Below are 21,844 nucleotides of genomic sequence, written 5' to 3' on the forward strand. Positions count from 1 at the left end.
CATTAAGAAAACCGTAGTTTTAAATTTAATATTCTGAATTTGTACAGTCAAATTATCTTAGAGTATTGTTCTCGAACTACACTAAAATTCGGATTCTCAAAATATTTTTGTTTTCAAATCTAAGATAAATTTTTCCTTCCTTCTCACTCTCAAATTATATTAAAAATTTGTGCTTAAAAGTTATTCTTATTTTCTATCTTCAGTTATCTTTAGTTTTTTTTTTAAATTTACTTTCATATTCTCAAATTACCTTCACTTTTGCATTCTCTTAAACATTAATATATTTAGATCCTCGAATTACAGGAAGTTTTGTTTTCTCAAACTATCTTGCGATTCTTTTTTTCCTCCGGAAATACATCAAGTTTTAAATTCTGGAAAAAAGATTACTTTAACTTTCGTGCTGTTACCGAAAAATTCTCACGCAATAATAAATTTACTTCTCACACCACTGGACTGTGGAACAGCCTCCCTGAGGATGCCGTGCTGTTGTAACTTAATAAGTTCAAGCGAAGATGTAATGCATTACTACCCTAATACTATCCTTCTTGCATTTTAATATATTTTTATCTATTTATCTATCTATTAATTTACTTTTTTTCTTTTTTAATGAGTTGGATCTCTTCTTCCTGTATTTTCCTTTACTTCCTCTTGCTTCTTCCTAATGAACACCATATTCGTTGGAAGCTTGATTTCAAGTCAATGGCCCCTGTGGGCTTGTTCCATATGAATGGGTTTCATCTACAAAATAATAATAATGATAATTACGTCATTAAATTATTTTTGGCTTCGAAAGTGTTTCTAATTTTGGGGGGGAAATTTCTTGGTCAAAAACTGCCTGGAAATAAACAAAGTAATGGCAATATAATTATTAAATCATCTGTACTTGATGCTCTTAGATTTTGAAGAGTTTCTTGATCGTCGATTGCTTAAGGCTTAACAATTATCATGAGAATACTGGAAAATGTAGAAGGGTTGGGAAATTCGAATTACATGAAACTACAAGTGTACGCATTTTAATCGTAATGGAATAATAATAAAAAGAATCTTTTAATGATCCGTTTTTTTTATAGGCGTTTTTCATATTAGTCCGCTGAAGCTCCGAAGTGGAATACACACATAGGCATGCATATATATACACTGTATGTGTATATATATATATATATATATATATATATATATATATATATATATATATATATATATATTATATATATATATATACATATATATATATATAAATAAAATATACATATATATATACATATATATAATATATATATACATATATAATATATATATATATATATATATATATATATATATATATATATATATATACATATATAATATATATATATATACACATATATATATATGTTTGTGTGTATATACATATATATTTCATATATATACATACATACATATGTATAACTGAATCACGAAAATATGGAACGTGATGAATATATATATATAAATAAAGATAAAATCCACGAAGAAACAAACACTGGAGTGCTGCGAGGCCTTTCGACGCTATTCCTTTGCTTAGCTAAGTAAAGGACTGGCGTCGAAAGGCCTCGCAGCACTCCAGTGTTCATAAAAATGAACTATCTTTATTTATACATACACACACACACACATATATTTTATATATATATATATATATATATACACACATATATATATATATATATATATATATACTATATATATATATATATATATATATATATATATATATATATATATATATATATATATATATATATACATATATATACATATATACTCTGTCCAAGATCAAGAGTTGAACATTATTTTGTTGGCAGCCTTCAAAATAATGTCCGAAGGTTTCAAGACGATCTCCAGGGTCTGTAGCCTTTGGACTTTTTACACAATACTAAAGAACAGAGTTTTATGGAGAAGAAATCGGAGACGAAAAGCTTCGAAGATTTTTTGGGGAGAAGCCCACGTTCTTGGAGATAATTCCGACATGAGCTGAAGACGGCTTCAAAGGATCCTGGAGTCTTTAAGAATTTAAGAAGACGTTATAATCCAATCGGAGTTTCTCCAGGAATGCTTCAGGAGCTGAAGACTGCTTCATAGGATCCTGGAGCCTTGAAGAATTTAAGAAGACGTTATAATCCAATCGGAGTTTCTCCAGGAATGCTTCAGGAGCTGGAGACTGCTTCAAAGGGTCCTGGAGTCGAGAGGACGTTTTCAAGAATTAGTGCGTTCACACCAAATGCGTCGCGTCGCGTCGCGACACGTCGAGTCACGTTAATTCATGACTCACCGTGAATCGCCAACCCAGTTTATTTTGGAAGCTTCTGTCATTTATTCCCAGACCTGATGAACCATCCAGAAAAATTCTACAACTACTTTAGGATGACACATGAAAATTTTAAGAAGCTGGTGGAGTTGACTGGATCTTCCATAAAGAAAATCAACACTAACTACAGGCGTGCAGTTGGAGTTGAAGAAAGAATGACCATTTTTTTAAGGTAAGAAATATTTTATTGAACATTCCAATAATTATTTCAAGTAGGCTTCTATGTAGGGCAATAGTAAATAAATATAACATGAAGACAGTTCATTTATTCCTGCTGGTAAGTAAATGGTACAGCTCTAAGTAAGGAATCATGAAATTCTAAGCTAGTATTTCTCAGAGGTTAGCATACTCGTGCTGTGAGTAACTGTCACTTACATTGGATGTACATGGTGATGGCGTATGTGACTGATTCTGCTCAGTCCAGTAGCCATACTGGACAGAGGGGGCAGGTTTAAACAGCTTCCTACGAAATTTTTCATATACTTCAATTTTAATGTCCATGTTGTCAATTGGCGACAGTTGTTTCATCATAGGCAGTAAGCAAACAGAAACTGGCGATCTGGATCATCAACATTTTGTGAAGACGCTTGTTCTCTCAGTTGTTTTAATTCTTCTAGAAAACGCATATCCATCTCATCTGCAGCATCCCTGCTGCGTTTCTTGGTGACACCAGCCTTCTTTGACTTGGGAAGAATAGGATTGACAGAACTACGGTCCTCACAGGTTTCGGTATTATTTGCTGCTTCTGGAGGAGATACATTGTCTGGTGTTTCGATGACAACCGAAGGTGAAGAGTTTTGAGATGCATCTTCCGTTTCACGACAGGTGTCTTCGTCAGGAGGTGTAGGGACGTTTGAGGATGTTGGTCGTGGCGTCACATGAGGATCAGAAATTGCATGGCATCATAGTACACCCACCTCCTTGTTTCGGTATTAGCTGATCCAGATGGTTTGACACTAATCTTTCTCCTTTCCCTCATGAAGTTGCTTCTTAGGTGCCGCCATTTGTCCTTACATTCGGCTTCTGTAAAAGAGCTAAATGAGAATTTAGTATCTTAATTATGTAGTCGTCATGAAATGTTATATATTTGAAATTAAAGTTGTGCACAGTGAATTTCAATTATTGATTTTATACTGTTTGCTAGGCTCATATAGTATTATATCAGCATTGTGTGTGTGTGTGTGTATATATATATATATATATATATATATATATATATATATATATATATATATATATATATATATATATATATATATATATATATACTAAATGATACAATGCTGATATAATGATATATGAGCCTAGCAACGAACATAAACTTAATTACTGAAATTCATTGTGTATCTATCTATCTATCTATCTATCTATATATATATATATATATATATATATATATATATATATATATATATATATATACGAAGTATGGTAGTTTTTACAAGTTACAGGATCACAATTATTATATGGTAATGACTTTCACTACTGAACGGCTATTTACTGTAAAAAATGTTTAATTAACGCTTGTTATTGTATTTCTTTCCAGACATGTGGTTACTGGAGAATCTTTCGGTTCCCTTGGTTACCAGTTTCGTGTTGGTAGAGCCACAGTACACAAGATTGTCAAGGAAACCAGCAATGCCATATGGGAAGCACTACAACCACAGCATTTGCCAGCACCTAATGAACACCAGTGGGAAGAAATAGCCAGAACATTTTTCGACAAGTGTAATATTCCTTGCTGTATTGGGAGTATTGATGGCAAACACTGTCGACTGAAATGTCCGGCTGGAGGAGGGTCACTTTTCTATAATTATAAAGAATACCATTCTATTGTTCTCCTAGCCATTGCTGATGCCAACTGTTGCTTCACACTGATTGATGTAGGATCAAATGGACGAAACAGTGACAGCTCTGTTTTCACTGAATCAAATATGGGGAAGTCATTGATTTCTGGATGTTTAGGCATCCCACAGTCACGTGAAATACCAAATACTGCAACCAAAATACCATTCTTTCTTGTGGGAGATGAAGCTTTTCCTCTGAAGCCTAATCTGATGAGACCATATCCTAGAAAGGACTTGGACTACTCCAAAAGAGTATATATAACTATCGGATCAGCAGGCTAGAAAAGGTGATGAGAGTGTGCCTTTGGAATGCTAGCTAAGAAATTTGATGTACTTCAGACATGATGGGACTAGTGTTGAAGTATCCTGAATCATTAATTGAAAAGTATTTGTGTACTTCATAATTCATTTCAACATGAAAACAATTTCAACTACTCTCCAAGTGATGATATTCATGATCAACACAATCCAATTTTACTGCAAACTCAAGCCTGACAGCAACAGAAGCACGAAGAGGCCTACAACTTGAAGCTATGGCAGTTCGGCTGATATCTTGAAAGAATATTTTGTTCCCCAGCTGGAGCTCTTGAGTGGCAAGACCGAATGATCTTGATGATGTATATTTCATGGTGAATGAGCTAATGTTTAATTCATAGTAAATATAGCTAAATAAGTTCATAGCCTAGTGTATAGTTCATAGTGAATAAAACTGTTGTCTTACCTGTACATTTCATTACTGGCAGCAACGCTCAACTTCACAAAAGGCAGCTATGGCATCACGATCCCAGTGGCTGCGGTCACTGGGATCATATGGGAGGCGCTCCCGAACCAAGTTTATCAGAACTCCACTTCCGCGACCATCGCACGACGACGGACTCGCTGCTTGACTGATGTAGAAAATGAGTCAGCCCTATATGTGACTCGACGCGACGCGACGCGCCGTGACTTAGATTGACGCGACTCTTCCGGTGTAAACGGTTTTTCAAATATACATACAAATTAATGTTAAACTGGGTGGCGATTCATGACGCGTGATGCTTATGACTTGACGCGACTTGACTCGCTTGGTGTGCTCCAAGAAGCCATGTGGTGGGCCACTTGGTTCGGATGCCGGTGGCTGCTTGTTTGCTTCAATGAATGACCTGGCGTCTTTGTTAAATGAAATCAATGAAGCTAAAGGACTGGATGACACTGTGCTCGCCACGTCACTGATTCTGATTAGTCTGCGTCTCAGACTAATTGTGAATCATGGGTTTTGTTTTGAAATTTTGTTTCCCATAAAAGAATCAGATGGGGTGCGACGAAAGGACCCAGTTCACGACTGACAGCAGAGTTTGAACAGGGAGTCCTTCAACTGCCCTCCTGCCCCGCGCAGCGTGGAGCGTGCCTCTCGATAGTAATTTAATAACTGCAGTACTGAACATGATGTAGTACACGATCAATTGGTTTGTTATGCTTCATTATAAGGACTGAATAAAACACTAAAACACTCATAAATATAATGATTAAACCAGTACATTTTATTGGTAAAAACTTAGAGGTACCTTGCAATAAATGTTGTGCCATACCACCACACGATCCCAGAGGAGGTGGAGGCGGCACACCTTTACTAAGATCTACGATCTGTAACCAAAGAATTTAAATCATAAAATTATAAATAACCCAATCAAAAAAACTGAAGGTATCATCGGGAGAATCCATCCAAGGTGATTCGATCCTAGCATCCGCAACCTGCCATCTTTCCTGGTCGTATTTCTTCCTCTTGGCGTCATCCGTAAGAACAGCCTTAGCAACAGTGATTCTCTTCATTTTCTCTTGAAAACCTTCCTGGAGAAACTCTGGCTTACCTGCATGTCTGTCCGGATGATAGATCATGGACAAATTCCTGAAAGCTTTCAAAATCTCCTGTTTCGTGGCGTTTTGTTTTACACCTAGAATTTCATAGTGGCTTTGCTCCTCCCATTTCTTCACTGCTCTCCGAGCCTCTTTTAGATTTTTCAGATTTTCTTCACTTTCTGCCAGAGCATAGGCACTTCCAAAGTCGTCCACAGCAGGCGTAAAAAGTTCAAAGCTCAACAGATGTCTTCCACGGAGTCTGAATAACCTCGAGCCACGGAGGCCCTTTTCCATTGCCTGTGTGACGTCCATGACAATTTCCAGGTGGTCTGGCCCATCAGACGCCGATTTAGCCATAGCGTTCAAGAAAATCAGAAGGGCTTCTTCCTCCTGGGTGACATCCGTAGTCAAGGCCTCAGCAAAGATGTTCATAGCATCATTGATCCTGTCGCTCATGTAAGCCCTCACTCCTTCACAGATTAATATGCTCGCTCTGCATTCGCCTGGATCAGACGGTGAACACTGGCAGGTCTCACTTGTATGCCTGGATTTCTCTAGCTGGCTTAAATGGCTATTTTCTCTTCTTTTCTTTGCATTAGCCTTTTTTCTCTTGATGATCTCTCTCAACCGGTCAATCTCACCTTCCAGAGAGATGATCCGGAGTTCATTTTTTCCGTTCAGTTTCTCGTAATTTTTGTTCCTTCTGCGTTCTCGGAGGAGCTGTTCGCGAAGGTTTTCTTCGTTCTTCATCAATCTGGCTATTTCATTCACGTGTTTCCTATTTTCTCTCTTCAGTGCTTCCTCCCTTTTCGGCGCTTTCTTCTTTTTTATCCCCTTGTTCTTGATCTTGAATGCATCTGCTGCCATTCTTGACGAGGCTGCGTCCTTGCCGTGTGGTCTAGGGTGGTGCATCACTCTGGGCGATTCGACGGCATCTTCCGTTTGTTCTTCCATGTTCAGTGGGCTCGGAGACGAGTCGCATTCCATACTCATGGTTAAGTTGCAGTTCTGTGCCGAGTGTTATATATCGAGTTACTTGATATTTTTTCGGAATTTCCGCAATTTTTCGCACCGTGACGAAAATTTGATCGTCTAGGATACTCACTGAAGTCTTTCTGTACAATATTGATGCAGAAATTTGAAATCAAAATTATGCATCGTCCGAGTGTGATGGTGAGAGAAATGTTGTGTGATAAAATTCGTGTGCGTGCGCGCGCGCGCGATAGCACAGTGCAATACATGCCTATGCAAGTAGACAAGTCTAACAAACGAATAACAGACAAAAATCCTAAACAAAGGGGTGTTAACAGTCAGTTGGTGGGGCCAAATCCAGAGGTCCACAGCAAGCCTCTTTTCCTTTTCAGTTCCTTGGTCATGGGTTCGGGCTGGAATAAGGCCAGCCGAACAGCCTATCCTTTATGGCACCATATTTGGAAAAGAATTTGAAATGATAAAATATTGGTCTCTCTCTCTCCATATATATATATATATATATATATATATATATATATATATATATATATATATATAAAGAGAGAGAGAAGAGAGAGAGAGAGAGAGAGAGAGAGAGAGAGAGAGAGAGAGAGAGAGAGAGACCAATACTTTATCATTTCAAATTACTTTCTAAATATGGTGCCATAAGGGAACGTGAATCATTAGGGTAGATTGTTCGGCTGGTCTTATTCCAGCGGAACCCGTACCAGGAACTGAAAAGGAAAAGGACTGCTATGGACCTCTGGTTTTACCAACTGCCTGTTAACACCCCTTTGTTTAGGATTTCTGTCTGTTATTCGTTTGTTAGACTCGTCTACTGTAGGCATGCATTGTACTGGCAATCGCGCGCGCGCGTACACATGTTTTATCACCCAACATTTCTCCCACCATCACACTCGGACGATGCATAATTTTGATTTCAAATTTCTGCATCAATACTGTGCAGAAAGACTTAAATGCGTATCCTAGATGATCAAATTTTCGTCAAAGTGCTAAAAATTGCGAAAATTTCGAAAAAATATCAAGTAACTTGATATATAACACTCGGCACTTTAACCATGAGTATGGAATGCGACTTGTCTTCGAGCCCACTGAACATGGAACAATATTATATATATATATATATATATATATATATATATATATATATATATATATCATATATATATATATATATATAGAGAGAAGAGAGAGAGAGAGAGAGAGAGAGAGAGAAGAGAGAGAGAGAGCAATAATTTATTATTTCAAATTGCTTTCAAATTTATTGCCAAAACGGAACTATATATATATATATATATATATATATATATATATATATATATATATATATATATATATATATATATATATCATACATACATATATGTTATGTATGTATGTACAGTTTCATAGCATAAAATTTCGAAAAGAAATTCAGAAATTATAAAGTACAAATTACTCTCCGTGTGTGTGTGTGTATATATGTGTGTATATATATACTGTGTATATATATATATATATATATATATATATATATATATATATATATATATATATATATATATATATAGAGAGAGAGAGAGAGAGAGAGAGAGAGAGAGAGATGAACCATTCCGGAAAGTTCGTAACAATTTCCCGGGTCTCAAACTGTGAGCTGTAATGGCGAAGTAAGACCAGGAGACATGGTGCTGTTCCAACGGACAGGGCGTGAGGAATCACACGCCCCCCAAATATCCCCCAAAAGCTGTTAACTTTTGGCGTGGGTATTTCTGACCTACGGTTGGTCAGATATCCCTGGTAGGAGAAATCAACCAATGTCCTACCTGAGGGGAAAATGTAGGAGGTGAGAGAAATGCCCTGCGTGCCCACGCTAGGCCGCCGTTGGGAGGATTCTGGCTCTGGCACTCGGACGTCTCGCGCTATTCCGTCGTTGCGGCCGGTTACCGCTAAGTTACTGTCATTTTTAGTTTGCTTAGATACTCGGGCCCTTGTGTAAGTTCTAGATAATACAGATCATTGTTACATTTACCCTGTGTCTTATTTAAGCATGACCCGCAATACCGCAGCCGGATCAGTGTAAGTAGGCCCCATGAGAGGTCGGGGTCATACATATATATATATATATATATATATATATATATATATATATATATATATATATATATATATATATATATATATATATATATATATATATATAAATATAAATACACACACAAATATATATAAACACACACACACACACACACACACATATATATATATATATATATATATATATATATATATATATATATATATATATACATATGTGTGTGTGTATTCGTGTTAGGAAGGTAACCCAGGAATGGGAGAGGTGAATGTAGTGAAACTCGGCATATAACTAATATATTAACCAGTTGACCTTGTGATAATTAGCTTTTGTGAATAATCGACTTAGTGTGGAAGGTGGGTTTCATGGCAACAAATCGTCAAGGTCAATTAATAAAAGCACACGCCTAGTTTCACCAAATACTGTTCAACCATTCCTGAGCAGAGCTCATGCTAAAACGTAAACAAAGATATGTGGAAATATAACCTCTAAACTTAGTTGTCAGAAAACTTGAAGAAACGGTGAAAGGAGATTTACCCATAATGAGGCGGGTCTGTTATCTCATCCTATAAGACACGCAAGCGCATTACAAAGTTCATAAACAACACACGGATTTGGGTGACGTCACGCACTGTTTGGGAGACTGGGTGACGTCACGGCTAGTTTTGGATAACTAAGAGATAATCAGTACCTCTTCAGGGAAAGTTTGACTCACCTGCATGGGGGGTAGTGCGTACGTTGCACGAGAGAGAGAGAGAGAGAACAAATAAAAGTGAAACTATAGAGAATAAGTAAAAAATCATGATATTAGAGATTATTATATATTAAGTAGGAAAGTAGCGTATTATTTCTAAATTCTGTTAAAGAATGAACAACAAAGAATGATACAGAGAAATAATGACTAGTTCACTGAAAAGATACTTAATGATCATTGAATAACTGAGCAGAGAGAGAGAGAGAGAGAGAGAGAGAGAGAGAGGAGGTCTGTATTCACACCGCTGACCCCGTGACTGGATGCTTTGATTTTTGTCTATGTCAGCAGGCATCGCTTCCACAGAGGCCGATGGGAAAGGCAACCCTGAGTCAGCATTTAAGAACATGAAGGCTGGAGGAAAAAAAAAAGAGGTTTAACCTCGAAAGAGCCGAGTCTTTTTGAAAACTCAAAAGTTATAAGTTTCCGAGGCATGCTTATTTCTGCAGGCAAAATGAGAGAACGGGGGGTATGATGGGCAGTACGAACATCATCCAAGATAAATAAGTGTATCTTATCTCGTACAAGCACAAATACATATCGAGATCGCGTATTTTGCAAGTGCCGAAAACATTCCATTCTCACAAGTGACCAATTGGAAACAGAGGTAATATCTACACATATGAATACATAAAAACACACACATATAGTTATATATACATACATACATATATGTATATGTATATATATATATATATATATATATATATATATATATATATATATATATATATCTTATTTGTTTCAATCTGAGTTATAACTTGGATCGAACATGCGCCAAAATCTTATGGTTCAGAACATTTACATTTATACTTTTATAAAACCTTCAGCGTTTCTGAAACGCAAAAAGCTTACTTGAATTAATTCACAGAAGGCAATAAACATATGGCAGTAGTCATAAAGCAACAGACAGAAGGCAACAGACAAAAGGCAACAAACAGAAAACAGCATCCGGAAGGCAGCTGACAGAAGGCAACAGACTCAAGGTTAATGACAACAGTCAGAAGGCAGTAGACAGAAAACAGCAGACATAAGAAGGCAGAGGACGGAAGGCATCAGCCAAAGGGCAGCAGACTGCAAACAGCAGTCAGAAGACAGAAGACAAAAGGCATAAGACATAAGACAGCAGTCAGAAGGCAGCAGACAGAGGGCAACAGAAACCAGGCAGCAATCATAAGACAGTCGACAGAAGGCAACAGATAAAAGACATTAGGCAGCAGTCAGAAGACAGAAGAGTAAAGGCAACTGGCAGGTAGCAGTAGTCTGAAAGCAGAAGACACGAGACAGTAGACACAAGACAACATAAGAAAGCAGACAAAGTCCAAACACATGCGGCAGCTAACAGAAAGCAATGGACATCAGGCAGCAGACACAAGGCAGCAGTCTGCCTGCGCGCGTGGGCCGGCCTATATAAGGGCGCACATTAAGAGACAAATTAACCCCCTCTTCCGTCCGTCTCTGTCTCCCTTCCCCAAACAGCAATAACAATAAAAAAAGACAAACGGGTAATGATGACCGAAGAGGGGGAGAAAAAAAGAAAAACGGAGAAGAGGAATATACTGACCAATTATTTGATTATGTGTGTGTGTGTTTTGGGGGGATCGAAGGAATAATATTGACTATCTGATATTGGCCGTCATACAGATCACTTCTAAAAGAGCTGTGCATTTATTAGTTATTTACTGTGCATATTTGTACGTGTTCTTCGCTTGAATTTCTGAAGTTCCAACTGCACGATATCCTCTGGAAGGCTGTTCCACAGTATACCGGTGTGAGGAATAAAGGACCTCTGGAACTGAGGAGTAATCTCTGGAAGGCTGTTCCAGTCTAACGGTGTGAGGAATAAAGGACCTCTGAAACTGAGGAGTAATCTCTGGAAGGCTGTTCCACAGTATACCGGTGTGAGAATAAGGACCTCTGGAACTGAGGGTAATCTTTGAAGGCTGTTTGGTCTAACGGCGTGAGGAATGCCTCTGGAACTGAGGGTAATCTCGCTGTTCCACAGCATAACAGTGTGTGAGGAATAAAGGACCTCTGGAACTGAGGAGTAATCTCAAGGGCTGTTCCACAGTCTAACGGCGTGAGGAATAAAGGACCTCTGGATCTGAGGAGTAATCTCTGGAAGGCTGTTCCACAGTATAACGGTGTGAGGAATAAAGGACCTCTGGAACTCGGGAGTAATCTCTGGAAGGCTGTTCCACAGTATAACGGTGTGAGGAATAAAGGACCTCTGGAACTCGGGAGTAATCTCTGGAAGGCTGTTCCACAGTATAACGGTGTGAGGAATAAAGGACCTCTGGAACTCGGGAGTAATCTCTGGCAGCAGCAGACATCCATTACAGAGGAACTTTAAAATTTATACATATTTGCGAATTCTCTCTCAAATTGAGAGGTTGCAATTCTAATGGCAAAGGACGACTAACAGAAGGACAAAAAAAAAAAAAAAATGAGTGACAGGAGATATTTCTGCTGACTTTCTTTCTCCCGTAAATCCTGACTTCACAATTTCGAAACATTCCTGACGCAAGGAAAGACAAAAAAAAAAAAAAAAACTAGGTAGAAAGGAAAAAAAAGAAAGACAGAAAGAAAGAAAAGCGAAAAAAGAAAGAAAGATAGGCAGAAAAAGACAGAAAGAAAAAAGAAAGAATAAAGACAGAGAGAAAGACAGAAAGAAAAGGGAAGAAAAAAGACAAGAGAAAAAGAAAAGCTAAAGAAAAAAGAATAAAGCTAAAAAAAGGAAAAAAAAAAAAAAGAAATAAAGAAAAAAGTAGGACGAAGAAGAAAGAAAATCGGAGAAAGAAAATAAAAAAATGAAAACGAAGTAAGAACCAAGAACCGCATAAAAGAGGTTAAGAAATCCACCGCTCTCTCTCTCTCTCTCTCTCTCTCTCTGGGGAACCATAACAGGGAAAGGACAAAAGAAAGTATAACACGAGTGGCGTCTTGGCCATAGTTGATCGAGAGTCAAGAAACCGAACATAAATTCCAAACCTCAAAAAGAATTAGCATATCAATCCCATGAGGATATGGAGGAAGAAGAGGAGCACGCTATCACGGGCAATAGGAAAGAGAGAGAGAGAGAGAGAGAGAGAGAGAGAGAGAGAGAGAGAGAGAGAGAGAGAGAGAGAGAGACAGTAGGTTTAAGCTGTATATATACACACACTGTTACATGAAGATACTGGAAAATTACAGTTTATTACAGTGGGATTTTGTTCCGGGATCCGGGATTTATACATTCATAATAATGTATCTATATAATTTTGTGCGTGTGTATACATACACATAAATAAATGCATATATAGGTATATATAGCATATATGTATATATATACACAAAAACACATTATATATATATACTGTATATATATGTATATCATTATATAATATATATATATTTTGTTTCTGGATCCGGGATTTATACATTCACAATAATGTATACTATATAATTTTGTGCGTGCGTGTATACATACACATAAATAAATGCATGTATATATGTATGTATATAAAGTGTATATGTACATACACAAACACATACACATATATGTGATAAATGTGTATGTGTTTTGTTAACTTTTTTTTGCTTACCGAATCACGGATCCAAACGCTGTATTAGGAGACAATATATCAGATAATATCGATTGGCACAAACATTCAACGTAACTAATCACATGAATCAACTTCAGTAGGAAATATGACAAAATCTGACGCTGAAATCACAGAGGTGGGTAAAAGGAATACATCCATTGATCTTATACAAAATTCATTCAACATTCATGGCAGAACAGCCAATGAGATCAATAGAAAAACAACTGTCACTATTATTTTATTAATTATGTTTTTTTTTTTTTACAAACTTCAGTGTATTCAGTAGTAAAGCTACTTTGTATCATATCTTCGGCCCGGCTACAGTGTTTTCTGCCTTTTCCATTTCATTTTCCCAAATAGCTGTTCAGCTTCTTTAACTCTGGTTTGCTCAAACCTGCAGACGTCATTCAAGGACAAACCTGATTACGCTACTTTAGAATTTAGAATAATAATAATAATTTGACGGAAGGATGATTATATAATAATAATAATGACACGGAATGACGAAGAGACATAGCATCTCTTCAATATTATTGGGCTGAAACTTGTAACAGACCTTGTGAGTCTGAGATGCGCGTCCATTGGTCAAATATGGCCAAAGAAGCCAACAGAACGAGTGGGCGAGTTACCGGAAAATTTGGCCGTTTGAAGTTGTTATGGATAATTTGGTGTTATTAATCATAATAAAGCTAATTTTTTTTCTGCAAAAAAATCATGACAAGGTCATATTCCTGACCAAGAGTCAACGAAAAGGTCACTTTACTGATTATATTATGTATACAAAGAAGATAACAGAGAACGAGAAGACTAGAGTTATATAAAAAATAGATGGAAGTGATTATAAATAAATAAAAGATTATAGAGTTATATCGAACACAGATAAAACTGTTTTATTAAATGAATAAAAGATTATAGTTATATCGAATACAGATGAAACTGATTTTTTCTAAATAAAAGATTATACAGTTATATCGAACACCGATGAAACTGATTATAAATAAATAAAAGATCATAGAGTTATATCGAACACAGATAAAATTGATTATAAATAAATAAAAGATTACAGAGTTATATCGAACACCGATAAAACTGATTATTAAATATATAAAAGATTATAGTTATATCGAATACAGATGAAACTGGTTATAAATAAATAAAAGATTATATAGAGTTAAATATATCGAACACCGATAAAACTGATTATAAATAAATAAAAGATTATACAGTTATATCGAACACCGATGAAACCGATTATGAATAAATAAAAGAGTAGAGTTATATCGAATATAGATGAAAATGGTTATAAATAAATAAAAGATTATCCAATTGTATCAAACAGATGAAACTGGCTATAAATAAATAAAAGATTAAAGTTATATCAAAGAGATGAACCTGATTCTAAACAAATAAACATGTGACAGCTACAAAGGAGATAACCCCTAATATATAAGATGTCAAAACTATTGTGTTTTGGGAAGGAAAAAACCTGACTTGGAAACTCTTCTCCGATCTCTTAAAGTTACGAGATTCGCAACAACATAAAACAAACCTAGAGTCTACACCCTCCGAATACTGAAGATCCACATAACGACTAGATTGAGATGACGCAATACAACTGGTCTAGTACAAATGGCAATGGGTTGCAATGACACCCGAGAGCCAACGACAGAACAATTTACGTTGCCATTCAAAACCAAAGGAAAATAAATGAATGACGAAAGTCATACATTAACCAGTCGATTGCCACTTAGGTTGATCTACAAATAAGACAAGGCGGCCAACGGGGAGGAGGAGTACTATATCACGAGAGAGAGAGAGAGAGAGAGAGAGAGAGAGAGAGAGAGAGAGAGGGCCGGGATTTAGATTAAAGAGGAGATAAGGCAATGTGAAGACAAGATAGGAAACCGTCGAAATGGGCGAGAGAGAGGCAGGAGAGGCGTGATGGAGGAAGGGGAGTTGGAAGAAAGAGAGAAAGAAATAAAGAAAAAAAGGAACGACAGAAAGAAAGAGAAATGTGCACAAACACACAGACGTACAGGACCGGGATTTCTTGTCATGGAAGTACGTGCCTGCGTCATTTTAACTTATCTGCTTCATTATTTTAATTTCTATACAACGTCGTTGAATCCATGAAGAAGGTGAACAAGGAAAAATGCAAAATTTTGGCTTCTAAAGGAAAGTCACATTTTTAGCTGATAATACAAAACACATTTAAATTAAGTGCAACAAATAAAATAATAAGAGTTATATGTTAAATTCCTTTTACAACGATAGAGTATTACAGGTCCTGTATACAGTGCAACATAACTTACGTTTGTCATCACATGTTGGTGAAAATTATCCAATGCATCAGATAAAGCTACAAAATTAAACAGATCTCGTACGGTGGTAGTGCCGTCAGTGCACCTCACGCGATGCACTGTAGACAATACTTAAGGTTTTTTTGCAGCGTCCTATTGGCCCCTAGCTGCAACCCCCTTTCATTCCTTTTACGGTACCTCCGTTCATATTCTCTCTCTTCCATCTTACTTTCCACCCTCTCCTAATAACTGCTTCTTATTGCAACTGCGAGGTTTTCCTCCTGTTGCACCTTTCAAACCTTTTCACACTGAATCTCCCTTTCATTGCTGAATGACCTCATAGGTCCCGCCGCTTGGCCTTAATTTTATATTCCATTCCATTCCAATACAACTAAACAGACATTTGTCTTGTGTACTCTCAGTCAATGACTGATTTAATCGCTCCTTATTTGACAGATGTGTTAAAACTACTTAATAAAAATCCGATGACTTCAACGCATAAGTAATGCCATGACATGGAAGTTGAACCATTGCGTACATCATGTATTGCTTATCAATGAGGAACATAAATATCTCTGTTTTATTACCTTGCTTTGTCTAAAATACTGAATGAAGCGTGATTCTCTCCCAAACATGAGAAGACACACAGTATTATTCATTGTGTAGATACTGCGAACAAAACACGCACCGTCTATTGAAAAGTGACTTGAAATATTAGCGATTTTACACTTTACTGGTTAATGATGCTTATATGAAATGTGACTTTTCTAATCGTGTGTTTGTGCAATGATGGATGTCTAATCAGACAAAGTTCTCATATTAGACCTATGAAATTATAATAATGTGTTGATTGTAACTGCATTTCTGATTAACTGTGGTTTCGTTTTGCTTGTACAACTTGTGCCGTCTACCTTACACTTTTTCATCTTACCTTCTCCACCACAACTTTCTGAACCTCTACCTCAATTCAGCAACCACACGACTTTTTGAATGTCCTCCACTTCTATTCAACTACCCCTGCAACCCTCTGAACCTCCCCCACTTCTATTCAACAACCCTACAATCTTCTGAACCTCCTCTACTTCTATTCAACAACCCTACAAGCTTGTGCACCTCCTCCCCTTCTATTCAACTACCCTACAACATTTCGAACCTCCTCCACTTCTATTCAATAACCCTACAATCTTCTGAACCTCCTCCACTTCTATTCAACTACCCTACAATATTTCGAACCTCCTCCACTTCTATTCAACACCCCTACAGTCTTCTGAACCTCTTCCACTTCTGTTCAACAACCCTACAGAGGAACCTCCTCCACCTCGATTCAACTACCCCGCAACCCTCTGAACCTCCTCCACCTCTCTTCAACTATCCCAAACCCCCTGAATCTCCCCCAACTCTATTCAACTACACTACAACCCCCTGAACCTCCTCCACCTCTATTCAACTACCCCACAACCCTCTGAACCTCCTCCACATCTCTTCAACTACCCCACAACCCTCTGAACCTCCTCCACCTCTATTCAACTACCCCACAACCCTCTGAACCTCCTCCACCTCTACTCAACTACCCCACAACCCTCTGAGCCTCCTCCACCTCTATTCAACTACCCCGCAACCTACTGAACATCCTCTACCTCTATTCAACTATACCCCGCAACCCTCTGAACCTCCTCCACCTCTATTCAACATCACAGCTCTTAAAGCCAGCCGCCAGAGACTTTGGTCAGAAAGTTCTTAAATCATCTGTTTGCCTCACACTTCAAATTCATCCTCGTTTGTGATATCTGCTGTTAATTATAAGTATCTGTAACCACGACAATATCATTTCTTTGCCCTACGTCTGTCTGTTAACTCTTAGGTCCAATGGAATCTGTTCTGACCCAAAATGACCTTCGGCCTATACTGACCCGATACGAGTAGATGCCGTAGAATCTGCGTTAATGGCTTAGACCAAATCTACCGAGACTAATCCGCCGATGTCTTCCGAACGAGTGAATTTTTCGACGTGAATCGAACAGGAACCGTGTCCGGCGTCACGTTATCATTTTTAATATAGGCGAGTTGGGGGGTCAACGAACGAGTGATATATGCGCGTGCGTGGGGATCTCATAACATTTAAAGAGTTTGATTTATTCTGGTCTCATACACCAAGTCCTTCGGTACCTTGTTTTGGATGCTTTTCAAAACAGTTTTTACTTTAGTCTTTGCTTCCCATTTATTTACGTTCATGCTCATATATTTTTATCTATTACTTTATATAATAATAATAATAATAATAATAATAATAATAATAATAATAATAATAATAATAATAATAATAATATTCAGGCCAGTAAGGTATCCATATATTTAATTTACTTACGTGTAACACCGATATCCTACAGGGTAGTACACTCCACGTTTTTAGACTTACCGTCCCCCAACCTCTGTCAAAACTGACCACTGTAGGTGTGCAAAATGAAAGTACCTTGCAGCCTCGACCCTCTCTTATACTACAATTATATTTAACAGCGTGAGTACAACAATAATGATAACAGATTTATATTACCATTCTGCATTATCTTGCAACTGATTTTCATTATTCATTTATTGCTCTACATCCGTTTGAATATATTTAAGTCACTGTAAATCACGGGAATAACATATTGCCTTTAATTAGTTACACGCAACTGTTATGCAACACGTTAGGAGCCTACAGTATGAACATTGCATAAACAGGTCATCGACGTCGATCGTCATAATCTGTCACCGACGTTCAAAAGATGTTTTGGTACATCAGCTCTTTTCTCCGAGCTGTTTGAACTATTTCCTCGTGAATCCTTGACTCCGCAATGGGGGTTTACAGACTCAATCCGGTCCCAGGCCCGGATAACTGATTGACTTATCGGTATGTCCTACTATCGTTGCAAGACATCGGACATCGATGGATCCCGGATAAATGAGGTGGGGTTCATGACCTTAATTTGTAATGCACGAAAATCGACTTGTTACTGAAACTTGCGACAAATCTTATCAGTTTGGTGTAAACGGCAGTGTTATAGGGGGACCGCAAATCCAAGAGAGTTAGCTTAGTTTATTATTTTTTAGTTTTTTAGACACGTTTCGTATGTGACCAGCTTAAAAATTTAAATAATAATATTCCGTTTCATCTTATCGAGTTCATGTGTGGAAACTGGAAAGTAATTCTTGGAAACAATTAAAAATCAGTTAATGACAGGCCATTTGCTCTAAAAATTAAACACTACTAGTCACGATTACCAGGAATGTTTACGAGAAAATTTTTTTGCGCCATGGAATCCAAAGTCAACCTCCTGCTTTATTAAGCTTTTCGGATAGGCTCCCTATCTGTTAACCAAATATCCCAAAAAGGAAATAAATATAGAGAAAATTCTCTCTGGGAGTTTATAGTCTCGATCCCACGTCCACGAGATGACAATTGAGACACCAATGTAGCTAATGTCAGAGTCGATACCAAAAACAAGTGGCGACTGGCGAGATGTGTCGAGGATTCAAAAAGAGGTAATCTTGAAAGGAGCTGAATTAAGATTGAGGAGGAGGAGGAGGAGGAGGAGGAGGAGGAGGAGGAGGAGGAGGAGGAGGAGGAGGTGGGTAGAGGGGAACAGAAGGGGGTGACTTAAGGATGTGTATGTGTGTGTGTGTGTGTTGGGTCAGTCATCACACTTAGGCCTAAAATCGACCTAAGGGAAAGAACCCCAAGGGCGATGATTGGGGGTCGAGAGAGGAAAGGGAAGGGAGATGTCCCTTCTCCTTCGTCCATTTAAACAAGGCACCCGATCGCGATTCTTAACTCCTTCCCCCCTCCCTGGGCCCCACCCCCCACCTCCTATGATTCCTCTCCTCAACACCACAGGGTCTTTCCTCCATCTCCTTCAATGTAACGGTTTCCCTCCTCCCCCTCCGTCACTGGGTCTTTCTTCCCTCCTCCCTCAAACACCGGGTCTTTCTTCCCCCTCCCTTACAACTACGGTCTTTTCTCCACCTCCTTCAATATGAAAGGTTCTATAAGGGGTTCCCTCCTCCCCTTCCATCAAGGGGTCTTTCTACCCTCCTCCCTTAATTACCGGGTCTTTCTTCCCCCTCCACACAACAAAGGGTCTCTCTTCCCCCTCCAAAACACAAAGGGTCTTTCTTCCCCCTCCACAACACAAAGGGTCTTTCTTCCCCCTCCAAAACACAAAGGGTCTTTCTTCCCCCTCCCAACAACACAAAGGGTCTTTCTTCCCCCTCTACAACACAAAGGGTCTTTCTTCCCCCTCCCCCATACCAAAGGGTCTTTCTTCCCCCTCCACAACACAAATGGTCTTCCTTCCTCCTCCACAACACAAAGGGTCTTTCTTCCCACTCCACAACACAAAGGGTCTTTCTTCCTCCTCCACAACACAAATGGTCTTTCTTCCCCCTCCACAACACAAATGGTCTTCCTTCCTCCTCCACAACACAAAGGGTCTTTCTTCCTCCTCCACAACACAAAGGGTCTTTCTTCCTCCTCCACAACACAAAGGGTCTTTCTTCCTCCTCCACAACACAAAGGGTCTTTCTTCCTCCTCCACAACACAAAGGGTCTTTCTTCCTCCTCCACAACACAAAGGGTCTCTCTTCCCCCTCCCCCACACCAAAGGGTCTTTCTTCCTCCTCCACAACACAAAGGGTCTTTTCTTCCCCTCCACAACACAAAGGGTCTTTCTTCCTCCTCAAGGGTCTTTCTTCCTCCTCCACAACACAAAGTCTCTCTCTTCCCCTCCCCCACACCAAGGGTCTTTCTTCCCCCTCCACACAACAAAAGGGTCTCTCTTCCCCCTCCAAAACACAAAGGGTCTTTCTTCCCCCTCCACAACACAAAGGGTCTTTCTTCCCCCTCCAAAACACAAAGGGTCTTTCTTCCCCCTCCACAACACAAAGGGTCTTTCTTCCCCCTCTACAACACAAAGGGTCTTTCTTCCCCCTCCCCATACCAAAGGGCCTTTCTTCCCCCTCCACAACACAAATGGTCTTCCTTCCTCCTCCACAACACAAAGGGTCTCTCTTTCCCCTCCCCCATACCAAAGGTTCTTTCTTCCTCCTCCCCTATACCAAAGGGTCTTTCTTCCCCCTCTCCCATAACAAAGGGTCTTTCTTCCTCTTCCCCTACACGTAGGTGTCTTTCCTCCTTCCCTCACCACCACAGGGTCATCACTCGTTCCCCTACCCATCAAGTGCATCACCCAACAACTGCGTCCCCTATCTCACCTATCACATACACCCCTCACCTCCCCGCCCTCTCTCCCCTCTTCATTCCAATACGCTACAAATTATTATTCATACACTTTCGATTTTATGACCTACTTGTGTATTCCGTCTCGGGCGACATTGTTTCCTTACTTCCGCTGCAGTTATGAGTCCGTCCTCCTAATTGATTGGGATCTATCGCCTGGCGCTATTTCGGCACGTCTTGTTTTCCTGTCGAAGAAGGTTTTTTTTTTTTACTAAAATAAAAAAAGTTTTTGGTCAAAAAAGAAAAAAAGCTTTGGTCGAAAGGAAAAAAGCTTCTGGTCGAAAAAAAAAAGTTTTAGGTCGAAAAAAAAAAAAAAAAGTTTTTGGTTCAAAAAAGAAAAAAGTTTTTGGTCGAAAAAAAAAAAAGTTTTTGGTCGATTATTTAAGAGAAGTTATGGAAAATTAAAAAAGTGCAGCGATTCTCTCTCTCTCGCTATTCGAAATAGAAATTGAAAATTATGAGAAATATAGTCCCTCTCTCTTTATTACCAACACCAGATGTAATTAAAGTGAGAAAGACAGCTAAAATCTCTCTCTCTTTATCTTTCCCTCACTCTCTTTCACTCAACTTAGATATTAGGTGAAACGAAAATGTGTAAAATATCTATCTCTCTCTCTCTCTCTCTCTCTCTCTATTCGAAATAAAGGTTGAAAGCAATGATGAGAGATATGGCCCCTCTCTCTTTATTTACAATGCCAGATGTAAGTAATGAGAAAGAGAGCTAAAATCTCTCTCTTTACTGAAGTGATAAAATAACACTTCTCTCTCTCTATTCAGATATTAGGGGACAGAAACCAAATGTATGAAAAGTATCTCTCTCTCTCTCTCTCTCTCTCTCTCTCTCTCTCTCTCTCTCTC

The 21,844-nt window shown here is 38.3% G+C and overlaps 2 protein-coding genes and 1 pseudogene across 2 annotated transcripts in view; all 3 read right to left on the reverse strand.

Moving 5' to 3' along the window:
- Positions 1–21,844, reverse strand: part of MAPk-Ak2 (MAP kinase-activated protein kinase 2) — a 363,081-nt gene that overhangs the window by 149,107 nt on the left and 192,130 nt on the right. The gene's annotated exons all lie outside the window — the stretch shown is intronic.
- LOC136836596 (uncharacterized) lies at positions 2,560–5,600 on the reverse strand (annotated as a pseudogene).
- Positions 5,662–7,025, reverse strand: LOC136836093 (uncharacterized). Its single transcript, XM_067100058.1, has one exon. The coding sequence runs from the start codon at positions 7,003–7,005 to the stop codon at positions 5,815–5,817; it is 1,191 nt and encodes a 396-aa protein (XP_066956159.1). The 5' UTR covers positions 7,006–7,025; the 3' UTR covers positions 5,662–5,814.

Source organism: Macrobrachium rosenbergii, chromosome 56, assembly GCF_040412425.1.
Source record: "Macrobrachium rosenbergii isolate ZJJX-2024 chromosome 56, ASM4041242v1, whole genome shotgun sequence".
Classification (NCBI taxonomy): Eukaryota; Metazoa; Arthropoda; class Malacostraca; order Decapoda; family Palaemonidae; genus Macrobrachium; species Macrobrachium rosenbergii.